Raw genomic sequence first — 22,747 nt, forward strand, 5'->3', positions numbered from 1 at the left:
ACTCCTTGTTTTCTCTCTTTTGAGTCAGTAAATATCTGTTCTCTTTTCAATCCCTTCTTCCCTAGTCTTCATTCTTTTCTATCGTTAAGTGCGATAGAAAATCTTAGTTACGCAACTATTTTAACACATACTCTCACATAGAATGTTACTAATTTATGTATCTGTCTTTGACTTTTTAAAGACTTAACCCAGTCTCTAGTTAATAAAACATGAATAAAAGAATGAATGAATATGCTCTATTTCTTAATCCAGGAAAAGCAAAATACCAGGTTTATTGCAAATGATATATCTATTTTCTTCAAGCAGCTTCATGATTATGAAGTAATTTTTAGTTCTGACTATAGTGTTCAATTAAAAATTTGAGTTATTCCCCATCCATAAATCCAGCTTTGATCTTTTTTATAAGACACAGCACTTTTTACAGTGACACATCACAGGATAGACATGCTAAAAATAAAAGATAATTCCCAAAGAAGTTTAATGTAAAAAAAAAAAAAGTGCCAGTATTTGTCTACATGCATGAGCATCTCAAGATTTTAATTGCTTTTCAGTTCAGGAAGATTGTGATATATAAACATTTTACAAATCTGATCTCAGAAAACAATGGTTTGAATAATCTGTGCTTTAATGCAAAAATGAAACATTACTTTGTTTAGTTTCTCATTACATGTTTATTAAACATTTCAGTGTCAATTTCTTAAGATTGTAACATTTAACCTTGTATGTAGCTAATACCAATTCTATTCGTGGGAGAATATTTGGATTTTTAAAGTAATTTTGAGAAAAATGAATGCCACTGTCTTTGGATTGTGCTTGGAGCAAAGACTCAACTTATTCTTTTAAACTAATAAAACATCTAATGATGCAATCTTTGTCATGACATTAGTTTAATGCTATTATTGTAATGGTAAATATAGGTTTGCTTCCGTTTATTACTGAACTCAATATATCATCTCTGAACATTAGCACTTTTCAAATAATATAAATATTTTAATATTCAATTTTTAACTTGGGTACTAGGAAAATAAACAAAAATAATCCTGAAAAATAAGGACAGGTATTTAGTATCTTTTTCCTACCTTCAAGTATAAATTTTCAATCTGATATGACTTATTATGGAATCTGTATTGGGAAGTACAGCTTTTAAAGACAGCTTTAGAAATAAAAATTAAAATAATATCTGCATCATAAAGGGGATTCAGAATCACTAAAGTTATGAAGGAGCATGTGCTTTAATTATTGTTCCCATCTATTTCTTTTTTATTATAAAGTGGCATTTTGTACTATCATTAGAAATATACATTTATATATAAAGTTTTTCATTCAAATCTCTTTATTTTTTTAATTACCTATGACTAAAGACCACAAATCAAATAAAAACTCTATATAATATATCCTTATTTCAGAAGCATATGTATATATACACATATATACTCATAGAACAATCCAGTGTTTTAAATGTGATTCTGATTTAAAAAATGCTATTTACAATTTTCTGACAGAGAAATAACCTCAGCCTTTTATGGTATTAAAATGAACAGGGAATTTTTATGTTTGAATATGTTTCACCTTGTGCAGATGAAATTAAGCAACTTCATGGAAAACCTTCTCAGTGCAAGGCCTTGTAGACTAAGCCATGGGGATGGAACAGATTTGCTGTTTCTGGGTCCATGTTTTAAAAGAAAAATTACTGTTGATACAGTCATGCTTCTTCACCAAGAAAACAGTGGTCTCAAATTAGGACCTTCAGACTTTCAATATACAAAAATTAAGCCATTCTTCATCCTTTACTCTTGCCTTACTACTCTGACCTCTTGCTAGTGGCACAGGTCCACTGATCTGAATGTTGCCATTTTCTAAAATAGATGAATTCTTCTAAACAAGCTATTGGATTTGAAAAGAATGAGGTCCCATAAAGCATCACTTGGCATCAAGTTTTTCTCTTTATTTTGCCAATCCATAAAAGCTAAAAATGTGTTATGAAATTGATATGTAAAATTCAAAGCCCAGACTATTTTTGTGACCAAGAGTTGGTTGGCTTCCTATCCTTCCAATTCCTAAAGCAAAAAAAGTCTCTAAATCAGAAATTGAAACTTCAGCACCATTTTGTTTCTAAGCCTCAAACTTCTGGCATAAATTCAAGGTTTACTGACCAGAAACTATTTTGTGAGACACTCAAAAGTTTTGTTTTCATTCTTAAATCTACTGATTTTGAAACATTGTAATAAGGACTCAGAATAAATACATCTTAATTATATCTACATAGCCAATTACAAAGCTTTACCAAAAGCCATATTTTTCCTGAGAACATCCCAATGCATTAAAAAAGGCATATTAGACTTATGGGAGAATAAGCAAGGGATGAATTAGAGACCCAGAAATGGGAAAGACCAAAATCAGTGAATTATTTTACTGGGGAAAGAACTAGAAAGAAAACCATTTAAATAGGCTTATATTTTTGGAGGGAATGGGATAATTAAATATTTATATTTGTTAACTTTTAAAAATACCTAGACAGTGAATACTGACTTTTTTCTATTAAAGGTTTCATGTACTTAAAAAGTAAGCAGTGGTTAAGCAAATGTTCACCCTGTATTCTGAATCACAATTTTTGTCAGGCCAATGTGTAAAAGAAATATGTTTCTAATTCATTTTCTAAAATGAATTGGAAACAAGACAGAGTTAATTTCCAAAGCCTTTTACTGTGGATAACATTTACATCTAATATGAGTTGGAGAAAAAAAGTACACATTGGGTGGTTAGAATTCTGCTTCTCAACTGCTATCAGAAAGGAGACAAATGTGAGTCTAGATGATACATGATGGACAGCCATTGAAAAGGAGGGCAAAATTTGGTTGGAGATTTATATCTCTATCATATTTTTCACAATTAACTGGACTAAATATATTCTGTCATGAATTCATCAATGTAATTTTAACATTCTGTGACACGGTCTATTGTGTTTCTGTTGAATGTGTACGCACACGCATGTGTATCACCACAAAACCTCGAGTCATTCCTTGCTAAAAGAGTCTATGATCCATTTATAAAAGGGTATTTTTTTATTTCAAAAAAAGTAAAGCTTTGTACTTGAAATTTGTTTGGTCCTGGGAAATAGGTGCATTTATAATCTAATTGAATCAAGAGTTACAAGGATAATTGTAACCAGATTTGTACTTTTTATAAGGATATTCTTTTCCTGGGAAAGGCAACATCCTTTTTATTTTTTTAAATTTAAATGTCTTTTTTTTGTTAGTTTCCAAGTGTTTCTTGCAACTCTGTACAGAATCCTTGCCTAGATGCATAATTTGTGCTCGTGGCAACTAATTAGGCAATACTTCCATTTCACTTTTAGCTCACCTCTGATAACGTAAGTAGGATATTTGGTGAAGGACACAAACCACTGTTGAAGAATAATGATTGTGTAGAGTGAGGGAAACTATGTTGACCTTGAAAGAATATAGTAACCAATGACAAGGTCATTGAGGTACGGGCCTAGAGCTTCTGTAAAGTGTATATATTTTAGGGAGTCTTATTTGGAACAGTACATGCTGGACAGGAGAAGTATAGGAGAAGTTACATGCTAAGTCTTCTCATTGATAATATCCATAAATCTGCATACATTTTTTAAACATTCTGTTTTGTTTTGTTCTTAAATTTAGATGTCTTTACATCATTCCTAATTTGTAGGACTAAATTGACCTATTTTTTCCAAGGCAATTGTATAACATTCATTTCCTCTCTAATATTAATTCATCTAATACTTTAGTATTCCTAAATGTTCATTTGCCTGCTCTTATACTGAGTTATTTCTCACTGTTTTAAGTCAATCACACAACCCTGTCTGTTGGAGTCATAGCTGTTCATTCCATATTGTTTCTTGAAGCCCCTAGAAAATTCAGTGTACTACTAGTACAATTCTGTATTCCAGAAGACAGACTTACTGTTCGCCAGACTTATCAATGAGGATATATAGCAACAAAAAGCCATAATTTCATAAGAGAGTAAGTTAGGAATGTTACAGTCATACCTCCCAATTTCTTGGCAGAGTTTGGACAATGCTATATACATAAATCTCTGGTATGGTACAAAGGCAAATACAATTTGCTTTCATCAATTTTCTAGAACTTATTACTTTATGTAAAACCCCTCTTTCTTCTTTCCTGCTGCAAGGGATGGTACAAAACTCTCTAAGACAAATAGACATGCACCTGTACTTTCAAAGGTATCAACAAGATAAGAGCAAGTAGCTTATACCTCACTGCCTGGACATGGTAATGACAAGAATTCCCAAAAGTTTCTTTTGCCTAAGAACAAGAACTTTTTTCCTAAATGGCTGGAAAAAAAAAAAAAAAGAAAGAGAGAGAGAGATCCTGGATTAAAACTTTTGATAAAAATATATTCTCTTAGGAGGATCTGTAACTTTTAAGAATGAGTGACATCAGCTAATATCGTTAGATTCAGTCAATACAAGACTATCTTTTCGTGTAAAACAATCTTAAATAACGGTGTCCAGAATAATTTTTAAAACTTTTCTTGGTGTTAAATAGTTCCTGGCTATATACCTTAGAGGCATTAGAAGAATCCATAATTCATACATGTTCAATTTCATGGTTAAAAAGAAATCCTGGAAATAGACATAATTATGTATCCAATTGTGGATATGCAAAGAAATTAAAAAATCAAAACAAAGCCATACATCACAGCATTATCCAGAATTCAAGCTATTTTGGGTATTACATCAATTTGTAAGCTTAATTCTCAAATCTTTTCTTTAAGGTAATAACTTCATTTCACCTTTATTATAGTAATGTCTTTGATACAATTAGCCCTCTATTAAGAACATAGCAGTCTACCTTAAAATGTTTGTGGAATCCTAATTTATTTTTCCTTTGATTTTGTGTGTGCTAATTTTGTGCACGTGCATTTTCTACCATATTGCAACAGGCAAGCATTGGTTCAATTTTCCTGTCCTACACATAGGAAGATTTTGAGTGCCAAATCTTAGCCACTAGGTCCTGCGTTGCTGTTTTACTTTTCTTTCCTTGGGTGGATTTATTGGAAGGGAATAGGTAAAGGGCGGGGGGGGAGGGGGAGGAAGAGAGAGGAAAGGGATGAGAGAAAGGACTAGAGAAGAGTTCTCAGCTATGTTGAATCTTGATTCACGACTTTGCCTCCATTCATGGTTGGTGTTCCAGAACTTTTCCTTGAACGTCCTTGTTTTTCCCCAATTTCATGTAGTGATGGCTCTCTGTACATACACACTGGAAAGCAAAATCACAACAATTACTTATTATGATAGTGGGTAAATAATTTGGCCTCCATAAACTTCTCAAATTTGATTTTACAACATTCCTCACTCTCAGCACCAGCTCTTTTTCCTACTATGAATTCGTTCTGCCTTGATAATATATTCATTGGATACACATGGCTACCTTACAGTTCTAACAGTCACAACCTTTAAGTCTTCTTGAACAGCAAGAATGTGAGTGCTTTCTGTTTTCATATAGATATGGTTTGATTCTTGCAGTCTCCTAACCTTTATAAAGAGAATTTTCATCCAGAGTTAGAGGATACAGTGGAGGTATAGTATTTAAAGGAGAGAAACAGCTATTATGGTTTTCAATTCTTAATCTGAAATCTATTCTGGGTGAGAAAAAATTAATCTTCATAAACAATATAAACATTTATAAGAAATATGACATTGTTGTGTCAAATGGAAATATTTATTGTCAATTTTCAGGGCATCCTACATAAGAAATGATAATGGAAGGGAGGGAAGAGAAGGGGAATAAAGACATAACAATTTCCCAGTTGCTTGAGATTTTCATCAGCTAAAGTAACGAACACCGTCCATGACTTCTCAGACATTTGTCAATGGGGAATGTGATTATGCAACCATGAGATTTCAGTTCACATCTATACAAGCAGTTCTTTTTCTCCTCTTTGTCTGGCACTAAAGCTCAGTCATCCGTGAATTATCATGGTGGTTGCTGCATTATTACTTAGAGCAATGTTTCTCATTCATATTTCTTCTTTTAAGATAGGATCTATCAGCATATTGAATAAATTAATACAACTTCATTATACTATTGTGAGATAGACAAATATGACTGTATAATATATGAAATACTTCACTTAAATATCAGGAGATATTTTCATCTTTAACTTAGGAAAAAATAGGTAAGTACTTCCATCTACTGAATCATCACCACAATGGTTGGATGACCTGAGCGTTATTTCCAACATTAAATACCTTCCTCCCTTGGGCTTTGCCCAGGTCCTGAGCATGACTATGATGGGGCAGATACTGTCTGGGTCCACATTCTGGCTCAGTCACTTAGGAGTTCTGTCAACTTGGACACCTTTTCATAACTGAAAAATGGCATTTTTATGAGGATTAAATTCTTGACATATAGTAAGCACCCAAAGATGTTATGAATATGAAGGACCTGGTCTCTTCGTGATAATTTTGGATAACAATTTCAGAGAAAATAGTGTTAAACTGTTTTGGCTGATGGTATTCTAAATCTAAAACTAAACCAAAAGAGCATTAAGATATGAGTAAGATTCTTCTCTGACTAGCTCAGTGATGAGGAGACAGGTTTCTCTCTCACCTACTCAGTAGTAGAGTTTCTTAAGGGTCAAGGTGCATTTGAATCACCTAGGAATATTGCTACCTGCATATTCTGATTCCGAAGGCATGTAGTGGGGGCCTGAGAAGCTCATTTTTAATAAGTCCCCAGGTGATGATGTTGATGCTGCTGAAACCCAGACCACACTTTGGGTAGCACAAAATATATATACAGATTATGGATGCTAAGTGTACTATGCAAAATTATTTTACAATTTTAAATATTTGAATATATTTCAATTATTACAGAGCTTGACTCCTAAAGGATTAAATGTCTTTGGCCTAAACAGCAGAGAATTCAGAGGAAACCAGCGCAAATAAAGTTGATACTGTAGCTTTTAGATGGCTCCAATAGCTAATTCAAGTTTCTTTTTTATTTTTTTTACAAAAGACAGAAGATCCCATCCCAGAAGATCATTTTGAAAGATTCTATTAGAATCTAGAAGTTCCAAGAGTCTAATGGCTCTTTCCTATATTTCTGTTATGTACAAAGTATGAAAATCTTCAGACTATAAGCATATGCTTACATGTGCAAAATAGAGTCATTTGTGTATAACTGATTAATGTACAAGGGAACTCAGAAGAAATAATGGAGTTATTCAGCTGAAAAGCTATTCATATGATTCTATAAAGCCATTTTGCCCAGCTCTGTCACCAAGTCACCTATACAAACCCATACTTTTATGTGTCCCACTTTACACTACTAAATAAATCTCAAAGGATCAACAAAATAATCTTCTTTAGAACACATTTTGACCCCCATATTTCTTAAACTTCAACTTGGAAGTAACTAAAGAATTTTAACTTTCTAATTTATATTCAAGAGTGTGACTGAGTTTCACAGAGTTGTAATTTTTTAAAAATTTTCTTATGGCACAGATTATACCCAAGACACTCGTTTTTACCTTTATCTTTTTTGCTATTTCTTATTTGCATATAAAACACTTGGTCGTGACAACACAAAATGTTACCATTACAATTACTGCTGCCGAGAACATTTCAAATAACTGAACCCTGCTGACCATCTCTGAGAAACCAGATGTCAAGTCTCCAGAGAGGTTCTCAACTTGACATCAGAAAATTTGCAGTTTCCAAAGAGAACAACACTCAACCATTACCATAGCAAGGTGGGCAACTTGCTCTTTTCCTAGGACAACTCATTCACTAACTTCCAGATATTTTTCATTAAATGGAGTAACAAAATTCAAGATTTTGAAAAATTATGGTTCATATCTTAGGTAGAAAATTAAGAGTAATATGTGGGTTTCCCAGTTCACTGAAAGAGAATGTTTTCCCCCTGCCAAATAAATTGACAGGTATTTCAATTTCTGTATTCCTTTTTACAGAAAAAACTGGATGTTTTGAGAAAGCAAACTAATGCCATGCTAGGAATTGTACAGAAATAGAAAAAAGGAAGCCAAGTTTTTATTAAACCAATGGATTGATTTTAAACTCTTGTGCTTTAAGTTTCATTGTTATTAACAGGGTCTGGAATGTCAGTAATACTAAGTTAAGGAGAAGAAAAATCAAGGGGTATGAATCTCAGTCAAATTTTAGAATTGAAATGTAACTTAAAAAGAACATAATTCACTTAGAAAACAAAGAAAGGACAAAAGTCTTTTAAATAATATAACTGTACAGAATTTTGTAATATGTACTATTCTGAATGGTACACAATAAAATGACAAAACAAAATGCTAGAAGAAAATGGAAGGCATAAGTGTTCCTATAAAGTGTGTCATATGGTCAAAATTTAAACCAAAATCATCATGATAAATATAATAATAATATAATCCCTTAAGTAATTCCACTATTTTCAGAGCTTTCAAAGTCATTTTGGTTTCATTAACACATTTGATCATTATAGTAATCCTATGAATAATGTTGGCCAGGAATTATTATCCCTATATTAAAAATACAAAGGTAACAAAGTGAATTCCCTAAAGTCAGAGTTAGTAGCAGCTGAGCCAGAATGAGAATGTAGAGTTTCAAGGTCTTAGGCAAGAATTCTTAACAAATGCAGAAAAGCTATAATTCATCAAATAAACATGGTATAACTGATGGTTTTATATCAGACAATTTTAAGTTATTATATTCATTTTTATTCGAGATCTTAGTTGGCCTTTGCTCTATTAAATATTCATAATTTCATCTAGAAATGATAATGAACTCTAATGCACTGAGTGTAAGTTATAAGCAAGGAAGTGACTATTAAAGGAGGAGCTTTGTAGAGTTCTTGCAATTAATTTCCCATCACGTTCTACTAAGCAATTGGGGAAAATCTTTAACAAACATGTCTAGGGAACTGTCTTGGCTACGATCTTCAATAGTTGCATAAATGCTACAGCTCCTAAACTGTGGTTCTCAAATTATTCCTGTCTCATACCACATTAAGTTTTTCTCTTCCTAATAATCAGGCCCTTATTAGTCATTGTAAAGATCTGCAGTCTCTTAATTTGCAGTAGATCAAAGTACAATGATTTTTAAGGAGGGGGCTTTTCCATTGCTTTCTGTTACAATGGGCTATTTCATCATCAGGAATTTAGGTTAATTTCTAGAGCCACTTAAGGTGGTCTAGAATTGTTTTCTTTTGTTTTTAAATATCTTTTTCTTGAGTGTTTGCTTCCTACAGGCTCCGTCTTATGCATTCTGGCCCACTTCAGCTGTGAGAACAAAATTAATATTCCGGTTCTTTTGGTGAGGAGTAATTTCCATACTGAGAATAAGGTTTAAAAACATTCTCCCTATCTTTCTAGTCCTCCTCTCTCCCCAATCCTGTTTCCCAGAAACTCAGACTTAGTGGCACTTTCCATGTGACAATTTGAAACAAAATCCTCTGACTTAGGAAATATGGGATGTTGCTTTTTAACCATGTCTCATCCAGAACCTTTTATGCTACACTTGTGATGCACATTTCATTTTTTCAGAAGGCATGATTTGATGGATAGTACATGATATGGAATTGGTTTCTAACTGTGTCTTGTTTCACTTTATACCATTTTGCCAATAAAGTTGTAATATCCATATTTCAAGGATATTCATATTCTGATAGTGAAATACCTGAATGATTCACAACATTGCTTCCTTTTCATCTGACTCTTTTTAGGGTTGTCCTAGATCAGGTTGCTTGCCCTATTTGTCAGGTACATAAAGTAGGAAAAGAAATTCTTGCTCTTTTTTCTCTCCACAGCACTTTCTATATATATGCACACTTCTGTTCCCCTAATATATGTGGCATCATAATTGTTTTGGTTAGTTTTCTAAAGGAAAAGCCATTTCTAGTTGGACTCTAAATACCCTTTTTTGAAAGCATGCTCTTCTTTCAGTTATTTTCTTCCTATTTTTCTTCTATTCTAATATTTCAATTTCTTCTTCTCCTTCTGCAATGTTTCTTCCTATTCATGTACTTTACTTTTCTACACCTAAAGTAGATTGAAGTAGAAGAATGGATTCAGCCCAGCTTTCTGAATAAAACTGAGGTAGAGAGATTTGATGAGAGTACTCTACCTCAATTCCAGACACAAGGACAAATAGAGGTTTCTAATAACACAGCCTAAAATGTGTCTTACTTTATGTCACTGCATTTGCTAGGTATCCCCAGTTTAACTCTTTAATTCGATGAACATGTTTGTACGGGTGGTACAAGTTAGCCTGTGACTTGGCATAGTGAAGGTTGTCATTTTCACAGCTGCCTGAAGATGCCCTGACTATTTTATTGTAGAAAACTGGTAGTCTCTGGTGTCACAGAAATGCTGCCCTTGGTGAAAACAAGACCCTAAGCCACTAACTTTGTGACAAACACAGTATTTGCTTTATTTATACATTTGTCTACTTTATTTTTAAATGGAAGATTATTTCTTTAGAAAGGGAAAGACCAAGTAAATAACATTGGGCTTTGAAAACCTGTCAAACTATAGAAATCTATCGTCTCTTTGTATAATTAAGTATGGGTTTTGTCAGGGCAGGCTTTCCATTTACTATTTCCCTGTCATAATCTTTTCAAGAGTGCCTCTGCTACAAATGCAGTTATCAGACTATGCAGGCTTTCCTTGCCATTGTGATAGCTCAGATTCCCTGTTTTCCACTTTTAACATTTGACAATCACTTTTATGTTAGTTACCAAAATTTCTCCTGGAAAACTTAGACTAAAATAATGTCTTTCCTAAAAGCGTGAAGAAAAAAAAAAATCACAGGAGTCGTTATTTTTAAAGAGGGCAGCTATAAAAAAATAGATACCAGGTAACATCCCATGGGTAATGTCCTGTGAGGCAAAGTTGTTGTTGTTGTCATAATCATAGCTAGTATTTATTGAGCACATAACTACACTTTACATACACTAACATTTTTCATAATGAACCTAAAAGGTAGATACTTTCATAGGTTACAATTGAGAACATTAAGGAATAGAGAGAGTAATTTGCTAAAGCCATGTGTGATTAACTCCAAAACCCCTGGAGAACCAAGCAGTTGTATGTGAATGGAGAAAAACATAAAACTCTGTTGACTGGTCTCAAGTTAAAATCTTGACCCCAAACCTCCTTGGGCTCTCCGCACTACCTGGAGTCCTTAGTCAGTTCCTTCTCCCATTCTTCCCAAGTAACTATTCTGCACCTTTTCCTTTCTCCTCAAACTTTCAACACTATCTTGCCCCAACTCCTTCTCAGATCAGATTCAGGAAACAGGATTTCTTTTCCCCCTTCACCCTGCTTCTCGTCCTTCCTTTCTTATCAGTAAACTCTTACATTGTATTTCACTTACAAAAGAGAAGCAGAAATGTTTCATGTGTCCACCACAAATACCAGCCTTCGTGCATCTATCCCCACATGCTCTGCCTTCCCACTTGTTACAGTGCTGGAACACAACCTGTTCCTTAGTCTAGCCTTCCACTGTGCATACCTGGCCCTGGCCCTTCTACTTAGTGTTACTCAGTGACCCAGTCTCCTGTAATATTTACTTCTCCCAGATTGTTTTCATCAACATACAAATATGCTATAACTTTCACCAAAAAAAGAACCCTCATGTAACCTGCATGCTTCTCTCCAGTTGCCTCTCCATTTCTCAACTTTATTATTCTGTCAGAACTCCTCAAAAATGTTATTTAATATTATTTTCTTCTTTTTTTAAATTTTTGTATTTTTTTGCTTCCCTTATAACTAATCAGGCTACCCTAATCAGGCTTCTTTTCCAGAACTCCACTTGAAATCACTCTTGTCTAGTCACAATTGACCACATGTTACAAATCCAATGGTTGATTCTCATTCTTGGGCTTACTGGATACCCTAGCAATGTTTGATAGAGTTGATTATTTCCTCCTTTGGACAACATGTTTTCACTTGGCTTCCTGAATATCAATCATAATATTCTACTTATTTTGCAAAATCACTGGCTACATTCTCTAATGCTTCTTTGCAAGACCCTCCTTCTCCAACAAATGCTAGCGTTCCCCAGTACTAAGTCAACTACATTCTCTTTCATTTAAGTCTCAGCCCAGGGCAGTATTCCATTACTCCTTGTCACCATGACTAGGTTGAGGGTCTTGGTAGCTTTATTAAGTTTCTGTAATATGAGCTTGTTCCACACAAGAGATGGATTTCCCACCCAAAATGCCAATAGTGTCCCCACTGGGAATTAGACCATAGAGCTCTGGGCAGTGGTTTTCATGCAGGAGTGATTTTGGCCCCAGCATTTGGCAATGTCTGGGTATTAGGGGTTGAATTATGTCTCCCAAAAAAAGCTATGGTGAAGTCCTAATGCCCAGTACCTTAGAATGTGATCTTATTTAGAGATAGAATCATTGCAGATGGAAATTAGTTAAGATGAGGTCATACTAGATTAGGGTGGGTCCTTAATCCAATAGGACTGTGTCCTTGTAAGAAGGAAAGGAGAAAAACAGACACATGAGGGGAGGGGGTCGAAGGCCTTGTGACAATGGAATCAAAGATGGAAGTTGCTACAGCTGCACACTGGGGAATGCCAAGGATTACAGGCAAACGACCAGGAGGAAGGAACAGGCTAGGAAGCATTCTCCCCTACATGTTTCAGAGGAAACATGGTCCTGCCAGTCCCTTGATTTTGGGCTTCTGCCTTCCAGAACTGTGCGACAATATATTTCTGTTGTTTTTAAGCCACTGAATTTAAGGTACTTTTTTATGGCAGCCCTAGGAAATTTATTAAGTCACTGGGGACATTTTTGTTTATCTCAATTGGAGGGGAGGGTTGCTATCAGAATCTAGTAGAAGGGGTTAAAATGTTGCTAAACAAATTACAATGCACAATGCATGATAAAGAAGTCAGTGCTGTAGAGGTAGAGACATTCTCATCTAGTGGATACTATCTACTTTTTAAATGCCATCTGTAAGAATTTGATTCCTGCTCAATTTCTTTGACTATCAGATTTGTACATAAAACTGTCTATATGATGTCTCCACTTAGATTTCTAATAAGCATTGCAAACCTATCATATATTATTCTTGCCACAGCATTCCTGGTAGTAAAACTCACTCCTCTCCTACTCTTCCCCATTTTAGTAAATAGGACTATCATTCACCCAGTTGCTCATGCCAAGCATTTAAGAATCATCCTTGATTCCTCTCCTTCTCTAACAACCTACAACCAATCTATTGGCATGTTCCATCAGGTGTAACTTCAAAATAAATCCAGTTCTATAGGGCCATCCTATCATCATCTTGCCTAAGGTCCTGCCTAATTTCCTTGCAATCTTGCTCAAAATCTAGAATGACTTTCCATCATACTAGCCATCAAATTCAAAAGCCTTAAGATGGCGCCAAGGTTTCAAGTTATCTAACCCTTGCCTACTCCTAACTTCATCTCATGCCATTTCTTCCTTTAATAAATCCATTCCAGGCCCACTCTCCTTATTCATGACTAGATATATATGTTCTACATCAAGGCCTTTGAAATCACTGCTACTTTAGCCTGGAAAAATTTTACCTAGAATCTTTGTTTATTTACTACTAGCTTTTATTCAGATTTCTGTTCAAATGCCATTTATGTCTTCTTCCCTAAGAGATTTATCCTGATCTCCCTAGGTAAAACAGCCTACTTTTCTTCATGGAATGAATTTAGTTTTTTTGATACTAAAAAATATTTTGTTCTTTATTTATTTTCAGGAAACATTTCTAGACATAAGTGTCATAATATCAATTTTTTTTCTTGAGCATCACTGTATAACCATTGCTTAGGACAGTGCAGGAACTTAGCAGGTATTCTACAATTTTTTCTCAAATGGACATTTCTGTCTACTATGCTATATTGCCTAACTTTAAAAAGTCTGTAGTTGGTGTAAACCTGGACTTCACCTTCAAAGTCAATGTGTCTTAATTCTCTCTAAAGTCCTGAATGTGTTTGAGTACCCTAAAATATATCATTATATAGATAAAAAGGATGTCTTTGAAAGAATGAATTGATGGATACTATGTACTGGCCATATTTATCAGGCTCTCTAGTTTATGGATCTTTGGATAAGCAATTAAGATTTATCCTCATCTTTACAGAAATAAAAATAATCTACGAAAAGAAAATAAACTAGGAAATTTAAACCTCACCCTTCCCTGCTCCCACAAGCACATATAGTAAATTAGAGCATCTAGGAAAATGAAAGAGATTCTGAGGATCAGTGTATCTAACAATTCCATAACCCAGTGGTTCTCATTCCCTGATCCCCAAACTAGAAGTAGCAGCAGCACATGGAACTTTAAGCAATGCAAATTATAGGGCCAACCTAGACCTACTGAATTAAAAACTCAGGAGGGTGGGATCAAGCAATCTCTTTTTAACAGGCTTTCCACGTGATTGAGAAGCACACTCAACTTGTAGATCCAATCCTTAACAATTCTTAACTTTTGCAGATCCTAATTCATGATAACAAACAAAACAAAACAATAACTAACTGCACAGTTTAAGGAATAACAAAGCTCATTAATTCTCTCTCTCTCTCTCTCTCTCTCTCTCACACACACACACACACACACACACACACTCCTAATAGGGAAGCAGGAAATCTAAAGTTAAAAAATAACAGCACTGGTCATTGTTGTGCCTCTTTATAGCTGTATGAAAGTAAGTTATTTAACCCTTTTAAAACTCATTTTTTTCTCATGTTTAAAACAGGGATGCTAAATCTTAACCTGAATAACCCAGTGTTTAAGTGACTATCAAATGACATTGGTTGGGGAAGCTTGTTGAAAATAAAAATGTGCTATAAATGGAAACATAAAGTAGTACAGCAGCTACTAATTATTACTTTTATATTGCTATTAGATTCATGACAGATAATTTAAAAATTAAGAATTCTGGTAGTTACGGGGAGGGCGAGGTATAAATCTTTGAGTGTCAAAATTTCTCTATAAATGGGAAATTGTCATGTAGTTGAAGTTGTTACTGACAAATTTTATTTTCCAAATGGAGGCAATACAACTTCTGTTTCTGAGAAAACACATAAAAGACACTCTATAAAGAACCATCATACTCTACCAGATTCCATCAAAGAAGAAAGAAATATGACTAATCTTTTAGTACTACCAATTTAGTTGAATTTTCCTTGGCCCTCTTTAATTTCCAAAAAGTGGAAAGGGTAAATTGCTCTGTTAGTGTTCCATTAAAGATGCTTAATTGTCTTAATAGCAGATCATGGAAGGGTGTGGGCAATTAACATGAAGCAATTTCACACCTTAATTAATGTCATGTGGAACCCCTTTGGAACTATAGTAGAATTTTAAGTGCTGGTTTGGAAGCAATATATTGGCAAAGGAAAGCACCCTGTAAGACATAAATATTTACTATAAAGAGTTAAGAGAAATTGTGAACAAAATAATCTATACTTTCATTTAGAAAGGGAGTAAAAGCAATAATTGTGTGTAAGAGAGAGATAGATATGGGAGAAAAATGTGTAGGAGAGAGGTAGGAGCGTTTATTAAACACTAAATTCAGAAGCCAGGAAAAAGCAGCTCTGTATGAGTTACAATGGTTTGGGGGAGGAAAGTGTCACAGGTTTCCAGAAATCTAAAACTCAAAAAGGGAGACAGAGACTTGCAGCTATTAACCTTATCTGTATGAAGTAAAACTATCAGAGGTACTTTCTGCCTCCATCTTGCTGTTTTTGTCCTTCAGTATGGTTGGGTTCGAAAGAGGATTTTGAAAACTATTTAGTTTTTCTCTTCAGTTTTTTGAAATGAAAAAATCACAATAAGTTTTGCTCTTTGTGTACTCCCAATTGGAGCTATAGGACATTGTGACTACTTGCTTACTCTGTGCTCTGGTATCTTATACATGGTTGTTATAGGGATTATTATTTCCCTCTGAATTCAATTTTTATCACTTTTAATTCCTCATCCAATGCCACACCTCACAGCATTTCACCAGTACATAATACAATGTTCAGTTTCCAAGGAAATGAATGATGGTACTTTGCATTGATCTGACAGATTTCTCTTGAGAAATTCAACTTTCTTATAATGCCTAATCTTCATGCTATTCCTATGAAACAGATGGAATTCATAACTCATCTTCAGAGATGACTGAGGTTGAAAAAGGTAAAGTGCTGTTTCAAAATTATTTAGCAAAACATTGGCCACCATTTGGACAAAAGAATTAGACAATTTTTAAAAATCCTTGGTTAATTGATTTCTTTTAGGTTACCCTTTCTCTGTGATCAATTTAGTAAAATATTTGTTATTCTCTCTACTAACTTCATATAGTAACTTAATCCAGGACTAAAACACACTCATTTTACAGCAGCAAGAACTGCTAAAAGGTAACGTGTTTAACATACTTAACTACAGAGACAATTTACTCTGTATTACATTAGGCTCAATTCAATACATTGATCAGAATACTTTGAATAAATCTAAATCATTGCCTATGGCCAGATTTGACCAAAATGCGGCTCAGTCTAGAAGACTGTCTCAAACTTGGTTGTCATCAGAACCACTTGGACAGTATTTCAAACCTATGATTCTTAGATTATACCCCAGACTTAATAAATCAGAACACTTTGGAGATTTGGTCTGAAAAGTTTTTTGTTTGTTTGTTTTTTAATATGCCGCATGATTCTTACACAGGTGTTTGGGGGTAAGTCAGTTTCCCTTAATTTAAAGCAACAATTCCCACAGAGAAAATAGATAACTTGTAACTGCCTTACAGGTACATGTGTGTATTTGCCCTGTCTCCCCAGCTGGAAAATAATTAGTAGAAATGGGTAAATGTGCATTATTTCCTTGATTTCAAGTTTTATAGTTCTGTGGCTCTCAACTGATATTTAGTAATCTTATTTTGGAAACATCTGTCTTTGGCCAGGTCTAAGTCCTCGAGGCTGAGATCTCTGAAAAGTGCACACATTCTTTGGGGGCGGGAGGGAAGAACTCAAGTCTGAATACTCTACCACCTGCAGGAATAGAGTAACAAGCTTATGGGAAGAGGAAGGAGGAGAAAGGGAGGAGACTGGTATCTTGTTCTTTGTCAAAGGATATTTGGCTGCTGTATCTGATGCTAAAGGGAGGTCACCACCACAATTTAAATCTGGGGGAATTATTTATCTGTGGTGTGAATAATGCTCGGAAAGGGCAAAATTGGGACTCACAAAGCCTGCACTGTTTTCTTAAATTTCAGGGGAGGACACCCATGTGAAGTAGAGGCTGATGTGCAATGTACATAGTAATGGGTTTAAATATCAAGTCCATCCATCTGTCTGAATAGATCTCCCTGCAACCCCTCATTAACACCTCCAAAGTTCTAAGCACAGGATGGAGGATGAAGGAGTGAAGGGAAAGCAGTGGTACATTATCATCACATGATCAGTGCAGGATTTAAATATTTCCCAACTGGCAGACCTTAATTTTGGAAATCATGACATTCAAAATGACTGCATCAGGACTGGAAAAAAGACAGAGCTTTCAACAAACAATATAAAATAAAACCTATTTCGGCTTCTCCTCCATGACAACCCAATCTCCTTCACAAGGGAACAGGACTTTTTCTGTTTGCAGTACTAGACTCTGCTGGGGTGGGAATGGTCAGAGTGGCGAGTTTATGGGCCTAAAAAAAAAAAACCTTTAAAAAACTAAAAAAACTTAGCAAGCCTTTTTGTTAAATAACAATGTGATTAATTTCATTTTCTATTTCTTCTCTAAAAGTGTCTTCCAGTTATACTCTTTATACTTGGTCTAGGAAAAAACAGCACCCAAAACTTTCTTTTCAGATAAGTGTTATGGCTAGAATGTCTTTTATCCTAGCCCCCCTCCAAAAACATTCACAAATGAAATAACTCATAAAATTGTATTTATTGTTTCAATAATTCAATACAAGAAATGGGTTTCAAATTTTTTAATATGTAAATCTTATGCTACGTTGCACAGAGGAGCATGGTTTTATACTCAAGTGCTTCTAAAGAGTGCTACAGAATACTAGTGCCACAAAGAACGTTAGGAATCATCTGGTCCAAACTCCTATAGAGGAGGATATGGAAGCCCTGGAGCCTGTTAGAATTCATAAGGAAAGATGTGATGTATTCTTATTTCTTGCCTACTGTGAAAATGTCATGCACATAACTATTCTTTCTGAGCTTCTACCAGCATGCATTTGCCTCCTCATATCAGGAAAAAATGCCTCATTTCTTGCATGATTTGGAACTAGATTACACTCAGAGTATAACATTCTCTTATTTTCTGCCTAGTTTGAACATAGAATTCCTATAAGTGTTCTATCTTTTATCAATATGTGTTTTACCTAATCATATAATGTATACCTGTCTCAGTTTTGCATTGTTTCAAATTAACTTACTATTAAAATTATATCAGGGTATAGTATTTCTGCTTTGTTATCATGGGCTTTTCTGAGTATTTTCTGTCCTGTGGCCTGACCTCAGACTGAAGGTCAGTATAGTGTAATGGGTTACGTGCATAGGCTTAGGTAATCTCAATTCTGTATTTATTTAGTCCTATGATCTTAGAAAGGTTAGTTACTTTAAATATGAATTTCATTGTCTATAAAATGAAGATAATAATATAAGGCTTTTGTGAGGTTTAATTAAGATAATAACTACAACATGTCTACCAAATGATAAGCCAATAAATTGTAGATAGAAATAGTAGGACTACTAATAGTAGTAATAATATTGATATCAAGAGAAGTTTTAGGGTCCTAACAGGGAGGAAGCTTCAGCATGTTAGAATAATCCCTAACATGATCTCAGGCATACATATTTTAGATAGTAATAATTTATAACAATTATTTAGTAATATACAATATAATTGCATGGAGAACCTTGGAGTAACTGTTTACATTTTTTGGTATTGTAATTATGACATCAAAATATAGATGAATCATAAGAGAACTACCTAATTAGTGTGTATTAGATAAGTCAAAATATAAGAGGAGCATGAAGTTTTGCATGGATCTGAAAAGGATTTTATTTCGAAAGGACGAGTATTTCCCAGTTTACAAGAAGAAGAGAAGCAATTAGGAGACATTTATAAGTGAGACCATTGCTTTGGCCCCTGTTATACTATATCGAGGTAACAGCTATAGTGTTTCTCAGACCATCTCACCAGTCTTCATGGAAGTTAAGCATGTGACCTATAGAGACAGACTGCCTTGGTTTGAATTCTGGTTCTGCCACTTACTTTCTGCATGGTTTGAAGAAAATTACTAAGTGTCTCTGTGCTTCATTTTTCATATTTGCAAAATGGAGATAATACTAGAACTTACCTTGTAGGAATGGAGCGAAAATTAAGAGGTAATAATTGAGACATGCTCAGAACATATCTGTAAAAAGTAAGTATTTATCAGGGCATATGTTCAGGGTGCATGGTAATGTTTGGATATACTCATAGTGGCAACAATTAAAAACTACAGCTGGGGGGGTACTGGGATCCTGGCCGGGGATGCTCTGTCATGGTCCCTAGGGGAGCAGCGGCAGTCCTCCAGGTGCAGCAGCAAGGACCGGGAAGGAATGAGGGTCCAACAGGGAGCCCCTGGTACTAATGACTATGCTTGTGAGCCTATATGTCTGAAATAAGAACAAGGCCTAGAGCAGCACTGTGCCTGGGAATTTCCTCCTGACAGCCTTCATGTTACTCAAATGTGGCCAGTCTCAAAGCCAAACTCAGCATGTAAATGCAATGCCTTCCCCCCAGCGTGGGACATGACACCCGGGGATGAGCCTCCCTGGCACCGAGGGATCACTATCAACTACAACTGATGATGCAACTGGAAAATGACCTTGAATTGAAGGTTCGATGCAGATCAGCAGAATATCCCTGTCTACATATAATAACATGACTTTAAAATGCTGTTTGACCTAATGTAAGGGGGAAAAGGAAAGGAGAAATGAGTTTATATGGCTAAGAGTCTCTAAAAAAGAGTCTGGAGGCTGTCAGAAGGATTGCCCTTATGCACAACTGAGCAGAGTCTAAGAGACAGATAAAGTAGATACAATCCCCAGGTATTGGTTCCTTGGAGGGCTAAAGAGACCCACGGGTTCTATGGTCATGGCAGAAGGGGTTCACTGCCATGTCAGATGGCCCTTCTTTGGAGCTGGTGTTTCTGCGTGATGAAACTGGACTCAGATGGGATCTCTTTTCATAAGACTTTCATGCTACTTTACTGGAATTGTAGATGGTGTTGGGGTTTAAGATATATTTAGGGGATTTGGATCTCTGGACTGACAATATTAGCCAGGCCCTGAGCCTCAACAGACTCCAGCTCCTACAATCTGATTTCTTGGACTCACCTCACTCAGCTAAGATGGAGTTGAAGAAGGACAACCACCACACCATGGAGCCTAGAGTGCCTACAACTGAAAGCAGGAGGATTGCATCCAGTATCCATGTGGAATCTGAGCCTCCTCTTGACATAAGAGGTGCAACGGACACAGCCAATCCAAGGTCCACAGAGAAAAGGTGGCATTGGAATGGGAAAAGTGGACATGGTGGCTGATGGGTATGGGGAATGGCAGGAAGAGATGAGATGTGGAGGCGCCTTTGGGACTTGGAGTTGCCCTGGATGGTGCTTCAGGGGCAATCACCGGACATTGTAAATCCTCCCAGGGCCCACTGGATGGAATGGGGGAGAGTATGGGCCATGATGTGGACCATTGACCATGAGGTGCAGAGATGCCCAGAGATGTACTTACCAAATGCAATGGATGTGTCATGATGATGGGGGTGAATGTTGCTGGGGGGGGAGTGGTGGGGTGGGGGTGGTGGGGTTGAATGGGACCTCATATTTTTTTTAAATGTAATATTTTTACAAAATCAATTAAAAAAAAATTTTTAAAGTATTTATAAAATCATTAGCTAATATTGTTCTGAAAGTGAACCTACCTCTGTTAAGACAAAAGGCAAAGAGATTTATAGGGAATTAAAAGGTGTTTGGTATAAAACCATTTAAGCCCTTGTTTTTATCATTGGAAGTGATTCTCATCATATTCTCTATACTTCCCACCTAATTTTTCTTTCCCACGAACTAAAGAGATAAAGAGCCTTGAAAATGAATCCAAGTATTAGTGAAGCTGATTTAGACTGGCCTTTATTTATTTTTTGTCCTGAACAAAAGGAAAAACATTCCAAAGCATCAGTAAATAACGCACAAAGATAAAACAATCAGCTGAAAGGTGTCAAAAAGAAAATCAAGAAATCAGAGATATTCCAAAGTTTAAGATGATGGAAGGATGAATCAGAGGCTGTCAGTAGTCCCAAATACCACTCTATCATTCTCCATAAATAATAGAATATTTATTTGGTACGTAATCATTTAGAAAAAAGGACTAGACTGTTTTTTGGTCTTTCCTGCACTTAAGTGTGACCATGCGACTGTATTGTGGCCAATATAATAGAATTAAAAGTACCATATGGGGACCATCCTGCAGAGAAAATCACCATGGGTTTTTATTTCCATCATCACCCCTGCCTCTGCCGTCTGTCTGGAATGCAGATGCTGCCTTGGACCATGGGGATGAGGTACATCCAGAACCCTTCCGTATGGTTGTGCAGGTTGTGCAGAGCACAGTTGTACATCGGTGATGGCAACACATTGGGCAGTGAGGCACTAAAAAAGCTGAACACAACCAAGGTCCCTAACAACTGGAAAGCCACAATATCAATATTGTGGAATAGCTGGTCTCTAGATTTGTTATGGAAGAGAATAAAACCTCAAAGGACCAAGCCTTTGTTAATTAGGGATGTGTGTTGCACACAGCCAGATCAAATTCTGACTTAAATAGCTAGGTACGTCTAGTTTGCTCTTTTCACATTTCTACTAAAATACAGAAATCGGTGTAGCATTAAAGTTGTGCTGGAACTAGGAACATGGACTTTATGTATGCATTTCTCTCAGAAGTATGTACATGGTTATGCAGAGCCAAGAGAAAACTTGACTAAACAAATTGCAGATAGGAGTTCTGATTAGGAGCTTGGGTTAGAGCTGTTTTTTTAAATTAATATGGAAGGCATTATGCAGTAAAAAGTAAACAAAACATATGATGCTTTTTCCCTTTTCATTTTTAATTTTCTGAAGCCTCCAAAAATTATTAATGCACATGTACGACTTTTATAATAAAAAAGGAATCAACTTAAATGCCCAAATAAAAATGGTGGCAGTGGTTGAAAGCAGTTTGTCAAAAATCTAATTTTTGAGCATTGATGTATTTTCCCATGGAAAGTATTGTCCGCTCCTTCGTCCATACCCTCTCTTTAACCCTACAAAGCAAGCACTTTCCCGCCTTTACTCCACAGGGCCTGGAATGCTTTTGTCTGCCGAATCCCATCCTCATCTCAAATTGTCTGAACCTGGCCTAGTGCTGAAGGCAAGTTTACATATCCGCTTTTCAATGATATCTTCCTTTTGATGGGAGTGATAACTCTTTCCCTAAATCCCAATATCGTTTTCAGCAATGTGTAATACATCACTTTCTGCATTATACTATTGCTATTAGAAAGCATGCTTAGTATCTCCAAGTTTATTATGAAGTCCTCTGGAGCATGTAATTCACCTGTCTCCTCATTCATTTAGTCATTCATATGTTCACTTATTCAGTCGACTGATTATTGAATATCTCTCTACTATATGCCAGATATTGTGCATGAAATGGGGAGATAT

At 35.5% G+C, this 22,747-nt stretch overlaps 1 protein-coding gene across 4 annotated transcripts in view; it reads right to left on the reverse strand.

The window, feature by feature from the left end:
- Positions 1-239: 239 nt before the first annotated feature.
- The window catches only part of FGF12 (fibroblast growth factor 12), a 593,543-nt gene continuing 571,035 nt past the window's right edge, over positions 240-22,747 (reverse strand). For 3 of the 4 annotated variants that reach the window (XM_004460848.5, XM_004460847.4, XM_004460845.4), the window contains one exon: positions 240-5,264. In XM_004460848.5, coding sequence (XP_004460905.1) covers positions 5,146-5,264 — 119 coding nt within the window. In that variant the 3' untranslated portion in view covers positions 240-5,145. The remainder of the gene's footprint in view (positions 5,265-22,747) is intronic. The other variant, XM_004460846.5, reaches the window with a different exon arrangement.

The sequence above is a fragment of the Dasypus novemcinctus genome, chromosome 4, assembly GCF_030445035.2.
Source record: "Dasypus novemcinctus isolate mDasNov1 chromosome 4, mDasNov1.1.hap2, whole genome shotgun sequence".
Classification (NCBI taxonomy): domain Eukaryota; kingdom Metazoa; phylum Chordata; class Mammalia; order Cingulata; family Dasypodidae; genus Dasypus; species Dasypus novemcinctus.